Genomic DNA, 18,789 nt, shown 5'->3' on the forward strand with positions numbered 1-18,789 from the left:
TGCAGGGAGGCGCCAGGCTCCATTTGTTTTCCTCCAACTGATCCGAGACTTGTCAGTTCCTGACTACGACAGGACCACCCTATTACAGCACTGAAAAGGGATTGGATACTGCGATGTCATTGGCAGTCAACGGGTGCATGAAGGGGTGGATGCTGTGATGATATTGGCAGTCAACGGGTGCATGAAGGGGTGGATGCTGTGATGTCATTGGCAGTCAACGGGTGCATGAAGGGGTGGATGCTGTGATGTCATTGGCAGTCAAAGGGTGCATGAAGGGGTGGATGCTGTGATGATATTGGCAGTCAACGGGTGCATGAAGGGTTGGATGCTGTGAAGACACTGGCAGTCAATGGGTGCATGAAGGGGTGGATGCTGTGATGATATTGGCAGTCAACGGGTGCATGAAGGGGTGGATGCTGTGATGTCATTGGCAGTCAACGGGTGCATGAAGGGGTGGATGCTGTGATGTCATTGGCAGTCAACGGGTGCATGAAGGGGTGGATGCTGTGATGACATTGGAAGTCAACGGGTGCATGAAGGGGTGGATGCTGTGATGTCATTGGCCGTCAATGGGTGCATGAAGGGGTGGATGCTGTGATGACATTGGCAGTCAACGGGTGCATGAAGGGGTGGATGCTGTGATGTCATTGGCAGTCAACGGGTGCATGAAGGGATGGATGCTGTGATGTCACTGGCAGTCAACGGGTGCATGAAGGGGTGGATGCTGTGATGTCATTGGCAGTCAATGGGTGCATGAAGGGTTGGATGCTGTGAAGACACTGGCAGTCAATGGGTGCATGAAGGTGTGGATGCTGTGATGTCATTGGCAGTCAACGGGTGCATGAAGGGGTGGATGCTGTGATGTCACTGGCAGTCAATGGGTGCATGAAGGGGTGGATGCTGTGAAGACACTGGCAGTCAATGGGTGCATGAAGGGGTGGATGCTGTGATGATATTGGCAGTCAACGGGTGCATGAAGGGGTGGATGCTGTGATGTCATTGGCAGTCAACGGGTGCATGAAGGGGTGGATGCTGTGATGTCATTGGCAGTCAACGGGTGCATGAAGGGGTGGATGCTGTGATGACATTGGAAGTCAACGGGTGTATGAAGGGGTGGATGCTGTGATGTCATTGGCCGTCAATGGGTGCATGAAGGGGTGGATGCTGTGATGACATTGGCAGTCAACGGGTGCATGAAGGGGTGGATGCTGTGATGTCATTGGCAGTCAACGGGTGCATGAAGGGATGGATGCTGTGATGTCACTGGCAGTCAACGGGTGCATGAAGGGGTGGATGCTGTGATGTCATTGGCAGTCAATGGGTGCATGAAGGGTTGGACGCTGTGAAGACACTGGCAGTCAATGGGTGCATGAAGGTGTGGATGCTGTGATGTAATTGGCAGTCAACGGGTGCATGAAGGGGTGGATGCTGTGATGTCACTGGCAGTCAATGGGTGCATGAAGGGGTGGATGCTGTGATGACATTGGCAGTCAACGGGTGCATGAAGGGGTGGATGCTGTGATGTCATTGGCAGTCAACGAGTGCATGAAGGGGTGGATGTTGTGATGTCACTGGCAGTCAACGGGTGCATGAAGGGGTGGATGCTGCGATGTCATTGCCAGTCAACGGGTGCATGAAGGGGTGGATGCTGTGGTGTCATTGGCAGTCAACGGGTGCATGAAGGGGTGGATGCTGTGATGTCATTGGCAGTCAATGGGTGCATGAAGGGGTGGATGCTGTGATGACATTGGCAGTCAATGGGTGCATGAAGGGGTGGATGCTGTGATGTCATTGGCAGTCAACGGGTGCATGAAGGGGTGGATGCTGTGATGTCATTGGCAGTCAACGGGTGCATGAAGGGGTGGATGTTGTGATGTCACTGGCAGTCAACGGGTGCATGATGTCGCGTTCACCACCCCTGACATGTTAGAGAACTGATGTCCATGGGTGGAGGGCGCCCTTGATGCCAGTGAAGAACTCAGTAACTCGAGAGCAGATCTGCTCTCTGGGTGAGGACTCCACTGGGACAGAGAAGTGACCGTAGGATCAGTCGGAAGGGAAGCAAAGGAAAGGGATTGGATACTGCGATGTCATTGGCAGTCAACGGGTGCATGAAGGGGTGGATGCTGTGATGATATTGGCAGTCAACGGGTGCATGAAGGGGTGGATGCTGTGATGTCATTGGCAGTCAACGGGTGCATGAAGGGGTGGATGCTGTGATGTCATTGGCAGTCAAAGGGTGCATGAAGGGGTGGATGCTGTGATGATATTGGCAGTCAACGGGTGCATGAAGGGTTGGATGCTGTGAAGACACTGGCAGTCAATGGGTGCATGAAGGGGTGGATGCTGTGATGATATTGGCAGTCAACGGGTGCATGAAGGGGTGGATGCTGTGATGTCATTGGCAGTCAACGGGTGCATGAAGGGGTGGATGCTGTGATGTCATTGGCAGTCAAAGGGTGCATGAAGGGGTGGATGCTGTGATGACATTGGAAGTCAACGGGTGCATGAAGGGGTGGATGCTGTGATGTCATTGGCCGTCAATGGGTGCATGAAGGGGTGGATGCTGTGATGTCATTGGCAGTCAACGAATGCATGAAGGGATGGATGCTGTGATGTCACTGGCAGTCAACGGGTGCATGAAGGGGTGGATGCTGTGATGTCATTAGCAGTCAATGGGTGCATGAAGGGTTGGATGCTGTGAAGACACTGGCAGTCAATGGGTGCATGAAGGTGTGGATGCTGTGATGTCATTGGCAGTCAACGGGTGCATGAAGGGGTGGATGCTGTGATGTCACTGGCAGTCAATGGGTGCATGAAGGGGTGGATTCTGTGATGACATTGGCAGTCAACGGGTGCATGAAGGGGTGGATGCTGTGATGTCATTGGCAGTCAACGGGTGCATGAAGGGGTGGATGTTGTGATGTCACTGGCAGTCAACGGGTGCATGAAGGGGTGGATGCTGCGATGTCATTGCCAGTCAACGGGTGCATGAAGGGGTGGATGCTGTGGTGTCATTGGCAGTCAACGGGTGCATGAAGGGGTAGATGCTGTGATGTCATTGGCAGTCAATGGGTGCATGAAGGGGTGGATGCTGTGATGACATTGGCAGTCAATGGGTGCATGAAGGGGTGGATGCTGTGATGTCATTGGCAGTCAACGGGTGCATGAAGGGGTGGATGCTGTGATGTCATTGGCAGTCAACGGGTGCATGAAGGGGTGGATGTCGTGATGTCACTGGCAGTCAACGGGTGCATGATGTCGCGTTCACCACCCCTGACATGTTAGAGAACTGATGTCCATGGGTGGAGGGCGCCCTTGATGCCAGTGAAGAACTCAGTAACTCGAGAGCAGTTCTGCTCTCTGGGTGAGGACTCCACTGGGACAGAGAAGTGACCGTAGGATCAGTCGGAAGGGAAGCAAAGGAAAGGGAGCCAACAAAACATGGAAAGGGGGAGGGGCTCAAATTGAAGACTGAGTATACTATAGGAGAATGTCTTAAATCAAGAGCCTAGAAGGCTCCGGTCACTATGCAGAGCTCGGCAGTTGTAACATGTAGTTGTAATGGGACAAGAGTGGAGGAAAGACAGGATGGCTTGGAACGATGTCCTCGAAGGGGGAAGGTATCCACATTTCTGATATGCCTGCATCACCTACCGCCATGAACAAAACATATCATTCTAAACCTCCTTTTCACTTGAATATAAGAATCCAATGGCTAGACATCTAATGTCTCGGGGGCAACACCCCTAATCAAGCTAAGGTGGCTACTAGCCCACCATTGGATCCAGCGCCACAGCCAGAGGGATCATGCGCAGCCCGCCAAGATGGCTGCCAACAATCTACACCTTTGTGAGCATGAAGTCTTCTATGTTAGGAGTCGGCCTTTGCAAAAAGTGGCCTGATCTGACAAAGACCCATCTGGGTAGCAGAAAGGGCAAAACCTGGCACCGGTCTGCCGGCTCATGACTGGGGCCAATGCCTGTTGGGTTCCTACCTGTTGTACATCAGGCGCTTGAAATCCTGGAACAAGGTATCCTTGTTTTTGTCGATGAATCCAACTACAGAGTACCTGCAACAAAAATAAAGAGCATCAGCTGTGTGGAACCCTAATGTACAAGAAAGCATTGGCAAAGACAGTAGGTCTGGCACTGGCTGCCAGCCTAGTGGGATTGCCAATGTGTTTGGGTTTTTAATGTTTTTGTAAAATGTTTTTGCAAAACCATTAAAAACAGCGCAACCTGGAATGCAGCCACGTGCATGCAGAGGTGGTCATATTTCAATGCTTTTGTGAAAAAGCTTTCCAATAATATTCAAAGATGGCCTCCTGTGTTTGCTCACACTCAAGCAGATGCCTTTGTATGTTTTTGGAAAACCTTATTGCAAAAACATTCAAAGATGCCACCCATACAAATGCACACACAGGCGGCCATCTTTATAAGTCTTAAAAGCCCATTTTTAAGTGGGCACCACTTGCAGAGCACATGAGAAATGTGGAGCAACACCAAGTGGTACTGAGTGCCCAGTGGCATCATCCAGGGAGCCGACAGGCCCTCCTAAAGTTAAATAAATAAATGTATTTTTAAAATAAAAAAGCATTATGCCAGAAGTCCTGGAGAGAGAAGGGGACTACTTCTTTGGCAGTAGTGTACTTTGTGCACAAGCAGTAGAACAAAGGAAGCCAGTGGCTAGAGTGGACTGAGCCGTTCACCAGTTTTGTATGGTGTGGCGGGCGGAAGCAAAACGTACATGACACTGCAGAAGATCAATGGATGAAGTGGGCTGGAGGAGAGCCTATACTAGTAAATAAATCAAACATATGTATTTTTATTAAAACCAAACGTCTTAACTAACGCCGGACACAAACAAAACCGCCTCATGGCCTGGCCTGTCTAAGTCTGTCGAATACAGGAAGCCATCTCACTACCCGCAGCAGGAAGTGTCTTTTGTCTCAGCCAATCCAGACAGAGGGGGAAGTTCAAACTGAAACAACATGCCACTTGTGAGTGATCCGCAGACAAACTGCGTGGTGTTAATGAAAGATTGAATTAGGCTGCTTTTTGTAAATAAAACATAACAAACTATCAATGACAGCAATTAAAATAATGAAGTGTTTTTGGAGTGAAGGTGCAGGAGCTCAGGCGTCTGTAATAATTCCAGCATGGACTCCGATTGTTTTCAAGCTTGAAGAGTTTTGATGAATTATTTGTAAACAAGTAAGCCCGCCCACTTCTGGGGACCCATAGCAGGAAATTGTGCATGGTCCCAACCTACCAGCTTTTGTTAAATACTCTATCGATCTCTGAAAACCCACAAGTGTGCCACTGTGTCCTGCCTTTTCCCTTCTACCAAATACTCGCCCACGTTCCTCACTACCCACAGCAGGATTTACAAGAAGTCCCGAACAGAAGTGCGCTATCCCAGCCCTCCATGGAAGACCACTTGAAGCAGCTCATGGACCGGCATGTCCCTCCTGATAACACCTCACATCGCCCAGGCCTACTCAATTCGCTGAATTTACTATTCCTGTCTGTCAAATCCCAGAATGTGTTGAGCATGAAGCGTCCCATGGCCCCAGCCTGCCAGCTTCTGTGGAGTACGCTAACCCATCAGTCAATCTGTTGTGACCATAGAACGTCCCACACCGTCTTGGCCTGTCTGCTTCTGCTAAATTTACTAATACATCCCTCAGCAGCCAGAACGGGGCAAGTGACCCAACATTCCCCTTTTGCCAGTCACGTCCTAAAAACGTGGATTTTTGCTACCCCAGATCACCTGGCGCCATCTCGTATTTAAACGCTTCACTCAGTCATCCTCTCCTCCGTGAAATCTGCCAGATGTCCTTTTCCGTTAAGCGCCAAGATGCTCCTTGGAGTGAACGTTGCTCTATACACAAAACTCTTTCATTCATTCATTCACACTACTCCGGCTCTCTCAGGGGCAGGAATGCCAAGTGGCTCCGAAATCCCACACTGCTGGTCACGCCAACCCGTCTCTCAGAATGCAGAACACAGACCGTGACACATTGCTTCAACCCCAGACCCTGTGCCCATTCATAACACCCAAATACCCAGAGCAGAAGTGCCACATGGCCCCAACCTGCTTCTGCTGCTAGCCACACTACCTAGTCAGTCAATATGCATGACACAGTAAGAGCCACGTGGCCCTGTGCTCTTCTACATGTCAGTCACACTAGCCAACCTCTCCAGACCGAGGTACAGGAAATACCACACTGCCCTTCCCTCCAACCCTGCTGCCAATCACTCATCCTCATGAGCACACAGGAAGTGCCGCAGAGCACCAGCCTTCTCACTGCTGCCAGCTCCTCAACATAGGGAATGGAAGATTCATGTGCAACTGACATGTCTCCTTGTGCCAGGCGACCTCCTCATCTCTCCACTCAAGTGCCGTGGAGGGTCATATGGTGGCAGTTTGAACCCCTGCTGCCTGCATCACCACCTCATCTTTCAGTGTTTCAGTATACAAAACCCAAACAGCGGTGACCGACCGGACCACGTAAGGATTCACCACATATCCTGCCTGTCCGCTGCTGCCAGGCAATGCCGCATCTCTCACTACCCGGCTCGTAACACACTCCACCACCTGGCACCAAGAGTATGTTGACCGCAGAACACTATCCTTTCCAGAATATCACTGCTACTCTTACACTACTACTCTCAGGCAATTCTTGAAATTGCACAGATATGCAGACTGGCAGTCAAGGGGCTTATTTAAGGGGTCTTTGTAAGATCACTGCTGGATGTACTCATACTCTTCAATAACCCGTAATCAGCACGGCTTCAGGCGCAGCAAGTATTTGTTTTTCTACATGGAGCCCTGGATGTCAGAAGAGAAGGGAAGCAGGGAGTTCTGTATTCCCTTCGCATTGACAGAAGTGGCTGCAAACCCTGCACTACGCCGGGTATGTGGAGGCCTCTGATCTCTGTAGAATGCATTTCAATCTCCGCAGGACAAAGGACTAGCTCGGCATGGACGTCCATAATCAATTACTAATATGGTGTGGTGCTGAAATTACTAATGCGTATAGTGTGAGCCCTCAGGCTTCCTTGGGACAAGTGGTGTCGCCACGGTGTGGTGATGGGCGTTTAAGAAATTTCCCAATCTTCGATCGTAAGTCTCATAAGGGAGCACGGAGAGGATCCTCCACAGAAAAGTCAATGTTAAGGGTGCTCAAAATATTCGGTCCAGCAAGTATTTGTTTTTCTACATGGAGCCCTGGATGTCAGAAGAGAAGGGAAGCAGGGAGTTCTGTATTCCCTTCGCATTGACAGAAGTGGCTGCAAACCCTGCACTACGCCGGGTATGTGGAGGCCTCTGATCTCTGTAGAATGCATTTCAATCTCCGCAGGACAAAGGACTAGCTCGGCATGGACGTCCATAATCAATTACTAATATGGTGTGGTGCTGAAATTACTAATGCGTATAGTGTGAGCCCTCAGGCTTCCTTGGGACAAGTGGTGCCGCCACGGTGTGGTGATGGGCGTTTAAGAAATTTCCCAATCTTCGATCGTAAGTCTCATAAGGGAGCACGGAGAGGATCCTCCACAGAAAAGTCAATGTTAAGGGTGCTCAAAATATTCGGTCCAAATGAAATCTGGTTGAGATATTAGTCAATTAAGTGATTCCAAATGCAACTGATGCAGACCCTTGCACCGCTTCCCACTTCCGTTTGGAGATGGGCAGTTCTGCCAAGAGGATAGATGCCCATCTGAGGGGTTGATCGCCCATAAGTTAAAACGAGGCCACTTACCACTACTGTGTGAAATTGCAAAATTACATTTCAACCAGACCTACTCAGCACATACTCACACCACATCTCCAGCATAGTGCTTGATCCGGAAATCTCGGTCAAACTCCAGGGATTTGTCTGTGGCACAAACCTGAAAAAGACAAACAACATTGAGAAGCTGTCGTACGTCATCGAGGCAGCGTCATGTGACATACAATGGACGAGCTCTCCTTTTATGAGCTGAAATCCCAATCATTGTGCACATGCCTTCACAAAAAGATTCAATCAAATGGTCCACAAGTTAATGACACGTACGTGCTTACAGATGGAGAGACATCGATGTAGCACATGCAGCAGATCATACTCCCCTCCCAGCCTTCAACATGCTTGGATTTATTAAACAAACCATCCATGGCTTTCATGTACTGAACAGTCTATACTGAGGACATGCCTCAGAGGACAGAGCTCCAAGCACGGCTACATACAGGAATACAGAACATGAAACAGAGGCCAAGCACGACCAGCTAAGAATGACGATACACAGGTGCAGAAACATATCAGATCTTTCGGAGCACACCTCTAGCAGACTCAGCCTGGGGTCGGAGCAGCAGGCTGCTCAGAGGAGTTCTTAAGAGAGAGTGGGAAAAGGGAAAAAGAGATCAAAGCAGATTTAGAATCAATCAGACAAAAGATGGAAATAAATAAAGAGAGAACAACAATAATAATAGTAATGAAAAGCCAGCAACAGAATGTCAAGAAGACAGACAAGAGGAAGAGAGAGAGAAAGAAAGAGAGAGAAAGAAAGAAAGAAAAAGAAAGGAGAGAAAGAAAGAGAAAAAGAGAAGGAAAGAAACAAAGAAAGAAAGAAATTTGGAATAAGAAACATCAAAAAGAAATGAACATGTGATCTCATAAAGAGTGCAGATGCTCGTTCTCGGGAAAACTAACACTAGGCAGTTGCCTAACCAATAGCAGAAAATGGCACCAGAATGAGCCAAGAAGCATCAAATGTGATCCCTAGTTATGTTACGTTATGTTATATGTAATTTATATAGCGCGCGAATACCCGTAGATGTCAAGGCGCTTACGGTACTCCATTACTAAGTTTCAGACCACTACAGGAACTTAAAATAGCCATGTCTTCAGTTGCTTCCTAAACTCAAGGTGCATAGGTATTTCCCTCAAATAACGAGGGAGAGAGTTCCATTCTTTAGAGGTGTTGTAGCTAAAGCTACGTCCTCACCAATTCCCTTTTCTTATTCTGGTCACAGATATCAAGTGAGAGTTGGAGGATCTCAGGGATCTATTCGGGGTATACCATTTAAAAAAATCCCGTAGAAAAGTAGGGCCTTCCTCATGAAGGGCTTTGTGAGCAATGCATAAGGCTTTAAATTTTACTCTTTGGGCAACTGGTAACCAATGAAGAGGCTGAATACCGGATCTAACTGATTGATGTTTTGGCAGATCCAGTATGAGTCTTGCAGCAGCATTTTGTACTGTTTGAAGTTTTTTGAGTAGGGTTACTTGAATATTGATGTATAGCCCATTGCAGTAATCTATTTTGGGTAAAACCAACGAAGTCACCACCGTCTTTCTAGATTTTGGCGGAATAAAAGGCAGATTTTTCTTAGCATCTTTATCATAAAGTAAGCTGAGGACACCACTTTAGATACTTGTGATTTGAAAGTCAATTTATCGTCAATGATAACTCCCAGATTCTTGACTTTGGTCACAGGTATGGGGGGGGGGGCAAGATTGTTCGGCCACCAGTCTGGGGACCAGGGAGGGAAAAGATTCCCGAACATGATCACCTCTGTTTTAGTGGAAATTAATTTCAGGCAGTGATCACTCATCCATGAGCTAAGTTTATTCATACAGTCATGAAGCTTGGTGGAGAAGTTGATGCCCTTATCCACTGTCGAGATAACCAATTGGGTATCATCGGCATAGGAGGTAGGAATAAGATTAAAACTCCTGATTAGAGGGGCCAATTCCGCAACATAAATATTAAAAAGGGTGGGGCTTAACGAAGAGCCCTGTGGTACTCCACAAGGCAGGGAAAATGGGTCTGATTTAAAATTGCCAAGCTGAACCAATTGGGTTCTATCAGTCAGAAAGGAGGTGAGAAGAGAAAGAGCAGCTCCTCCGACTCCTACCAATTTTAACTGTTGCACCAGAAGATTGTGGTCTACCGTGTCAAATGCAGCGGATAAGTCTAGCAGTATAAGAACTGCTGACCCACCGCTGTCAAGAGACAAACGGATTTCTTCTGTAGTTTTAATCAAAGCTGTTTCAGTACTATGATTAGACCTAAAGCCAAATTGACTGTGATCTAGAACTCCAGTATTGGAGATGAACGTAGAGAGTTCTTTATTAATAATTTTCTCTATTATCTTTGCTGGTATGGGGATTCTGGCAATAGGACGGTAGTTATTAGGATCTGTGACATTAAGATTGGGTTTTTTCAGCAAAGGGAGGATACAGGTCCGTTTCCAAACTGAAGGGAAGCAACCTTGTGCCAGCATTTGATTGAACAGTTTGGACATATGGGGTCCTATATAGTGACCAATACTTTTAAAAATCAGTGAGCCTGATTTAGCCATAGAAATAGAGGTGACTATTTGACTTACTGAGGTGGGGGTAAAATTGAGAAGAAGAGGTTTGGCAGTATTTTGCTGCTCTGTCTTCGCATTAGAGTTAGAGGAAGTAAATTGATAACAAATTTGGTCCACTTTGGCTCTAAAAGTGTGCGCAAGGATGTCACAAAAATCTTGGTTGTGATTAGCTGAGTCATCATTACTATTGGATGTTAAAAGTTTGACTGTTTGAAAAAGTTCCTTGCTGGAATGGCCAGCTTTTTCAATCCGAGAGGTATAATACTGGCTCTTTTCAGAGATGACTTTTTTTTTAAAGTCTGAGAGTAGAGCTTTGTATTTAGCTTTTTCCGGAGCTTCATAGTGTTGTCTTCATGCTCTTTCCTGTCTTCTGCAGGCCTGTTTATCCAGTCTAAGGGCTTCAGAGAACCAGGGGGCTGAAGGCACTTTCCTGTTACTGTTGATAGTAACAGTAAAGAGCATAGGGACTTTGCGAGGGCAAAACTTCACTTTCCCTTGGGTACCAACTACCAACATCCTTGCACCAGCTCTGGCGAACGTGTGCCAAATCTGCAAGGTTGCACTGTCACTCTGCTACTAGAGATTGAAGATTTTAATACCATCTACAGAACATTGATGGAACAGCTTGAAACAATCTGAGCCACTGATAATTACTCTGGGCACATTCCATACAACTGTTTTTAGCTCATCTGTACAACTACAGAAAGGTTTCAACCACATACAAATCAGCCTTCGTTTGTTCCAACAGAAAGTCTTCCAATGATCTTTCTAATTGCGCCAAGCTCCTTGCATTGTGTTCAATCAGAACATTCACAGGTGGGCGAGGATCAGTCAGGGGGTCTGGCTGACTCGTTGATCCTGGACACTGGCCAGACGTGAAGCCTGCTACAGGTCTTAGTTGGAAGATTGTGGCACTCTGTAACTAGAGCAAGGTTAAGGCTTGTGCAGAATGGTTACCAGGGCAACCAACTTCCAAGCGACCCCTTGGTAAAGAGATCACGAATGTCACAAGTCATGCTGTGATAATACGGATCAGGGCCAGCTTTAGCACTGGTGACGCCTGGTGCAACAATCTTTTTGTTGTGCCCCCCAACATATAACCTCTTCATCGGATTCCTTCACTACCGCTGGGCAAGAATGCCCCTTATCTCTCCATAGTCCCACTCTCAAATGTATTTCATTTGTTTCAGGCTGATTTTATTAATCCACTTAGCTATCCACATAAAATAGAGAGCTGTTCTTTGCAGCAGGCATATTAACCCTCTGTGCTACTTTATGGCGACTCGAAACTGCCACTAGACAAAACTCCAATCTCTCTCTCTCTCTAGCAGGAACATTAATCACAAGAGGTATCATGACATTTTTATTGGTACCTGAAAGCTGGAAGCACAAGGAACACTGCTGCATGCGTTTTTAAAACGTATGTTATTGCTTAACGCAGCGCCCGCCCGCCCCACTCCAGGTCAGCGCCCACTGCAGCTGCACCGGTCGCCCTGCCCTAAAGCGAGCCCTGAAATGGAGTAATGTACTTCCAAAAGAGATTCTTTTTTAATTTGATAGCTGGTATGCATGTTTCACAAAAGCTTAGAGTATATGTACGACCTGCCCAAAGGTGACCCTCTCACTCTTAGGCAACTTGTGGTGATTAATAAAAAATTACTTTTTGTCTCATGTCTACTCCTTACTTCAGCTCATTTCTTGTACCGCCTCTATTTCTCTTCTATGTCCCAACATACCTATCCGTTCTTTATCCGAGCGCTCTATCTGACCTTACCTGTATCTACTAAATTAATTTCTCAATACACCTCCTTATATGCCAGCCCCCTCTAATGCTCTCATCACTCTCTCTCTGCCAATCTCTGTGCTTACCTCTACATCCACTTCTTTATCCTGCTCTCAAACTCAAGTCTATCACCATCTCCTCCCTCTCTATGCACCTCACTGCTCTGTTCCACTCTCATCCCTCTCTATGCACCTCACTGCTCTGTTCCACTCTCATCCCTCTCTATGCACCTCACTGCTCTGCTTCCATCTCACCCCTCTCTATGCACCTCACTGCTCTGTTCCACTCTCATCCCTCTCTATGCACCTCACTGCTCTGCTTCCATCTCACCCCTCTCTATGCACCTCACTGCTCTGCTTCCATCTCACCCCTCTCTATGCACCTCACTGCTCTGCTTCCATCTCACCCCTCTCTATGCACCTCACTGCTCTGCTTCCATCTCACCCCTCTCTATGCACCTCACTGCTCTGCTTCCATCTCACCCCTCTCTATGCACCTCACTGCTCTGCTTCCATCTCACCCCTCTCTATGCACCTCACTGCTCTGCTTCCATCTCACCCCTCTCTATGCACCTCACTGCTCTGCTTCCATCTCACCCCTCTCTATGCACCTCACTGCTCTGCTTCCATCTCACCCCTCTCTATGCACCTCACTGCTCTGCTTCCATCTCACCCCTCTCTATGCACCTCACTGCTCTGTTCCACTCTCATCCCTCTCTATGCACCTCACTGCTCTGCTTCCATCTCACCCCTCTCTATGCACCTCACTGCTCTGCTTCCATCTCACCCCTCTCTATGCACCTCACTGCTCTGCTTCCATCTCACCCCTCTCTATGCACCTCACTGTCTGTTTCCATCTCATCCCTCTCTATGCACCTCACTGCTCTGCTTCCATCTCATCCCTCTCTATGCACCTCACTGTCTGTTTCCATCTCATCACCCTATATCTCCTCAATCACCTTCATCTCTCTCTCGAGCTCCTCTCACTCTTTACATCACCTCTCAGCAGACCTCACCACTCTCCTCCTCACCTCTCTATGCACCTCATTTCTCTCCCTATCTCACATCTTTCTTTCTACCTCCTCACTCTCTAGCCCACCTCTCCCTCGCACTACTTAACCTTATGATTCACCTCATCAATCATGTCTCCGTCTCCTCTCGACCATCCCTCTTCCTTACTGGTCTCGACCTTTCCCTCACCCTCTCTAGATCTACCTCTGTATAAACCTGGCCTCTTTTTCTATGCTTCACCTTTGTCTTTCTGGATCATCTTGTCTCTGCACCTCACCCATCTCTCTCCCTTCCTCTCTCTACCTGTCCCTCTGCCTCACTGCTCTCTTAACCTGACCGGTTATTCTGAACCTCTCCTCGTTTCGCCTCTCTCTCTGTGTCACTACCTCACTCTGCTCTCTACCATACACCTACCTGTGCTTCCTTCACTTCATCACCTCCCGACCTGCCCGCCTCTACCCTTCTGTTTCTCTCCAACCCACCTCTTTTTCCACAGTACACCTTTCTCTACCTTACCCCCAATGTACCCCCACACATCTCTGTACATTTCCTTCACCCTGTATCTAGCACTCACTACCTCAATCTAAAAACATACCCTCTCTCTATACCTTTCTTTCTCTACTTTCCTCCTCTTTCTATCTGGCTACCTCAACTTTCGATCTTTACCTTACGTCGCTCTCTACCTCACCCAGCTCTCTACCTCATCACTAGATCAACCGCACCCGTCTCGTCATACTGTTCTCTTTACCTCTCTGCCCTTCTCCGAGCTCCCGCCCCTTTCTACTAGTGAGCTGTGTTGGAATTCACTATCTAGACAGAGAAGTGCACACACAGAGAGGAGGCGAGGGACAAGGCAAGAGTACTCAGAAAATTATCAGACGTCACCAGATAAAATGGTTAAAGTCTTCCAAGCAATGCTTTGATTTCCAGTGGTTGAGTGAAAGTGCAAGTTCTGAAGGGGATTTGTTGGCGAATAAAGCTACAATTTCAAGCGTTTTAGTCTACTCATGATCAGCAATTCATTCTCACCGTCTTTCCTAAAATGGAAGGAAGAGGCGGGTTAGATACTGAACTGATGTAGCGCATTGTATTTTATCTTTCACACCGTATATTGGCTTTATTGTGTATGCTTTTATGATTCACATTGTGATATCGAATAAAGCTCATTTTGAATTGAACTCCTTGGTGTTTCAGCTAGACAAGTAAACACCTAGATGCAAACACAGAAAAATTGCTTTGTAAATGCTTGTTCAATCTTTCTTTTGAAGCTATTATACTCGTATGCACTGGAAGCTTGAAATTCAGATATTTGTGAGAGTGCATCTGTCTGAAAGTTTAACATGTAATTCAAAAACATTGGGCGTTCTGATCGCTGCAATTAAATGAAAATGGATCCTAAATTGTCCTAAACAAAATTCATTGAAATTGCCTGTCTGTAAAGTGTGTCACATATATACATGGATTAAGAGCTTTTTGTGGAGGCAGAAACTAGCACACACTGGTGAAGTAGCGACACCTACTGGTATAAAAACAGTGATGCGATAGTGTGAAATAGAGAGACGAAAAGTTTAAAGTGCTGGAAGGTGAAAAATTAAGACTAGACAGCCTTGGAATTTAGCAATCCCGGGGCTGCTAACCTCTACTTTTTGATGTACAAATTAGGAACTGGCCTTGCACATTGCAACCTAAGACATGCTCCTGAAACGAGATTTGTAAGGAGAAGATCAGGAGTCAAATTGGGAGGTTAACAAAAATGGTGTTAAATGCATGCAGAGCCTCTCCATCAGAGAAGACTACAAGGTAAAGGCAAAGAAAAAGCTGAAAACTACTGGGAAAGATTTAGATAAGCAGGTCTGGCTCTTATATGCAGGGCCACTGAAGTTATGCAACAGGGGAGCACCAAATTATGGGACACGGTTGACGAAATTATGCAGCAAGAAAAGGCAAATTATGCATAGGGCCTTCTGTTTTCCATTTTTACCCATTTTTTTTACAGATAAAGAGGCAGTATTGTCTGTATTTATTTTTTAAAGTGGAAATATACAGAAAATTGTGCTTCTTGTGAGTGGCCTTTCATGCTGCTCTTCATGAATTCCAGGCCAACAGCTGAGCAGATAGACCGCATGGGGAGTTTAAAACAGGAAGAGATTGCCTTTGTACATGTATATTTTATCATACATTTTAATATAATGGAAATATTTACCAGCGGGGGTATTGTTTCGCTATATTGGCTGCATCAAAACATGAGTGGTACAAAAGGGGGTGGTGATGGACGGAGCATCTGAACCAATCAAACACTCACACCCTGTCAAAAGATCAGGGTTTAATCCATCACCGTTCTTTAGCCCACTCTGCCCCCCCAGTTCAGACATGGCTATATGCAAATCAGTCTGACCCTGTGCACAGTGTTTGATTGATTCAGATGCTCCGTCCATCACCACCCCCTTTTGTACCGCATCAAAACATGAGGGCATGTTTATCATTTAAATAAATATGGAAATGTACCATTTTACCTTAGCACTCCATTTGTTCTTAAAACACAAAATAAAAACGGATAAATCAATAAAATGGGTACAAAATAAATATGGATAAAAACTAAAAGAAATGTTAAAAAAAGAAATACCATAAAACTTGGTGCCCTAATTATGCAGCATAATATTGCACATTTTTTGTATAGTATTACTTCATTAGTCATTTTTATACACGGTAATACTGTCTGGGCAAATATTTCACTCCATTAGAGCTATTTTATCAACCAAATACGGAAATAACTAACTGAAAGATGACCATTTAACGTTTACGAAGGGCCCTGCACTGCACGTGAACACGTCACCATTTTTAAGTAACTTTTGAAACGTTTGAGCTAGAAACAATTTTTTTTGTTCAAATTTGCACATTACGCAGCAGGGGGTGAATTATATGGCAAATCAATAACTATGCAAAAAAGATGTGGCCGCAGAATCGCATAAATCCAGTAGCCGCTTGGATTATGGGAATGCCCTTTATATTGGGATTACCCAGCAATTACTCTCGCGACTGCAAATTGTGATGAATGATGCAGCTAGACTGATATTCGGGAAAGCTAGGGGCACGCATGCCTCTCCTCTGCTCTACCAATTACATTGGCTGCCCATCAGGCAGAGGATTTTATTCAAAGGTCTATGCATCGCACACAAGGCGGTCTTTGGCAACGCTCCCAGTTATATTAAAGCTAGACTGGTGCATTATATCCCTAGAAGAACTTTGCGCTCATCTGAGGACGTTCTCTTGGTAAGCCCGCGCTATCGTCTGACCACCCTTGGTGGACGCGCTTTTTCAACGACCCTGCCGGCAGCTTGGAATAAGCTGCCTCCAGGTCTAAGGAAGGAACCAAACTTACTACCTTTTAGGCGAATGTTAAAAACGGTGCTTTTCCGAGAAGCCTGGGGTTCAATATAATCTGTTTTGCCTGTCCTCTTGTGATGATGAGTTCCCAAGTACAAGCGCTTAGAGACCAATCGGTGATAATGCGCGATATAAATGTAATAAATAAATAAATAAATAACAAACTACTGTACGTATTTATCTGGGTCACTGCCTGCTTACAGAGAATCGCGATACAGAAGAATATTGGATTTGTGGATGGTGCCACCTACAGGATTAGAGTGGAACTGTACCATGGGTATGATTAAAAGTAACTTCACCTACAGAAATAATCCCAGGTCTTCATTTAGAGTAGGGTAATAATTCAAATTTTCAGCGAAAATCGGAATTACCATATAAAAATGACTCCCACTGCCTAGCTATATATTCCCCATATGCAATGACACTCTATGTACTAATATCCTATACAGTAAAGCCTAACACTTAATGCTGTTCATTCAAGAATTTTGCAAATCTGTTCACAAAGCTTGTATGTTTCCTTTACTTGCTCCTGAATGCTCGCTAAACTGGTTTTAGCCAGAATCGCAAGCCACAGTCCCGACAGGCAGCACCAGCACAGTGTACACAGTGCTGTACTTGCTAGCACACTGCCATTACCGACAGGCTGTCCTGCCAGTGCAGTGCGCCGTTTACCATGGGGCAGTGGTAGAATCAGAGTACAAAAGTATGCAATGAACCTGCCGGAGCATGGTACATGTTTTACTGTTTTAGCATTCAATCAATCGATGAATCAGGGATTTATAAAGTGGGCTACTCACCCGGTGGGGTCTCATGGCACTTGGGAGGGCCAGGGGGAGGGGTGCAGCTACGGTTCAGTCGAAGATCCAAGTCTGATGTTGACAGGGAGCTCATTCCAGGCTTTGGCTGCGACATAGGAGAAAGCTCTTCAGCCTGCTCTGGTTCTGCGAATGCAGGGGGGTTTGCGAGGGCGAGGTCTGCGGAACGAAGTTTCATCTTGGTTACGTGGAAAGAGACGCTCTCGTTGAGGAATTTGGGTCCGATGTTATGGAGTGATTTGTAGACGTGGGTGAACAGTTTGAAGGTTACTCTCATCTCGACGGGGAGCCAGTGGAGGACACGTAGGTGTTGGGACATGTGTCTGTGCAGTGGGGTTCTGAGGATGATTCTGGCTGCAGCGTTCTGGATGGTTTGGAGCTTGTGGAGAAGAGTTTTGTTGATTATGGCGTAGAGGTCGTTGCCGTAGTCCAGTCTGCTGGTTATGAGAGCGTGGGTGATTTTCTGCGTTCTGGCGGTATCCATTTGAAGGTCTTGCAGAGGATCCGAAGGCAGTTGAAAATGGTGGAGGCGATGGAGTTGATCTGGCGGGTCATGGTGAGGGAGGAGTCTAGGATGGTGCAGAGGTTCCATGCATGATCTGTTGGGGTGGGCGGACTCCCGAGGGTCACCAGGTGTTGTCCCAGGTGGAGGTTGAGGGTCCGAGGTTGAGGGTCCGAGGATGAGGACCTCAGTCTTCTCAGAGTTGAGCTTCAGGCAGCTGCTTTTCATCCAGGTGGCTACGTCCCTTATTCCTTCCTGGAAGCAGAGTCAGGTGTCTTCGGGGTTCTTTGTGAGGGAGAGGATGAGCTGGGTGTCATTGGTGTATGATACTATGCTGACGATGGTGACGAGTTGGGCTATGTACATGTTGAAGAGCGTGGGGCTGAGCGAAATCCCTTGGGGTACTCCGTAGTTGATCTGTGTGGGTTCGGAGAAGAAAGGAGGAAGTCTGATCCTCTGGGTTCTGCAAGAGAGAAAGGATTGGATCCAGGAGAGGGCGGTTCCTTGTATCCCAGGGTCAAGACTGATTTGCCCAGACGTGGGTCCCAGGCTCACTGTGACACTGGATTCAAGCTATCCTTGCTGCAGAGGGGTGAAGCCCCGAAACCAGTGCTAGGATGCTTGTTTCCGGTCCGGGACGACCTGCCTTGGCAGTTCGGGCTGGACTGTTCCCATGAGGTACAAGGTCAAGACTGATTTGCATATGGCCAGGTCTAAACTGGGGTGGCATGGTGAGCAAAAGTATAATGGATCTAACCCAGATCTATTGACTGGGGGTGAATGTTTTAATTTTTTCTGAATTTCGGCCATCAATTGTGTCTCTATTGCTTCCTTGCCCTAAGTGTGCTGGGAATGCCCAGCCGTGGGTCCCGGGCTCACTGTGCCACTGGATTCAAGATATCCTGGCTGAAGAGGGGTGAAACCCCGAAA

General features: G+C 46.9%; 1 protein-coding gene across 1 annotated transcript in view; it reads right to left on the reverse strand.

The window, feature by feature from the left end:
- MYO1D (myosin ID) overlaps positions 1-18,789 on the reverse strand; it is a 620,564-nt gene that overhangs the window by 314,827 nt on the left and 286,948 nt on the right. Inside the window, exons 12-13 of the mRNA XM_078645112.1 lie at positions 7,831-7,901; positions 3,998-4,072 (exon numbers count right to left, since the gene is read on the reverse strand). Of these exons, the coding sequence (XP_078501238.1) occupies positions 3,998-4,072; positions 7,831-7,901 (146 nt within the window). The remainder of the gene's footprint in view (positions 1-3,997; positions 4,073-7,830; positions 7,902-18,789) is intronic.

The sequence above is a fragment of the Lissotriton helveticus genome, chromosome 5_1 (genome assembly GCF_964261635.1).
Source record: "Lissotriton helveticus chromosome 5_1, aLisHel1.1, whole genome shotgun sequence".
Taxonomy (NCBI): Eukaryota; Metazoa; Chordata; class Amphibia; order Caudata; family Salamandridae; genus Lissotriton; species Lissotriton helveticus.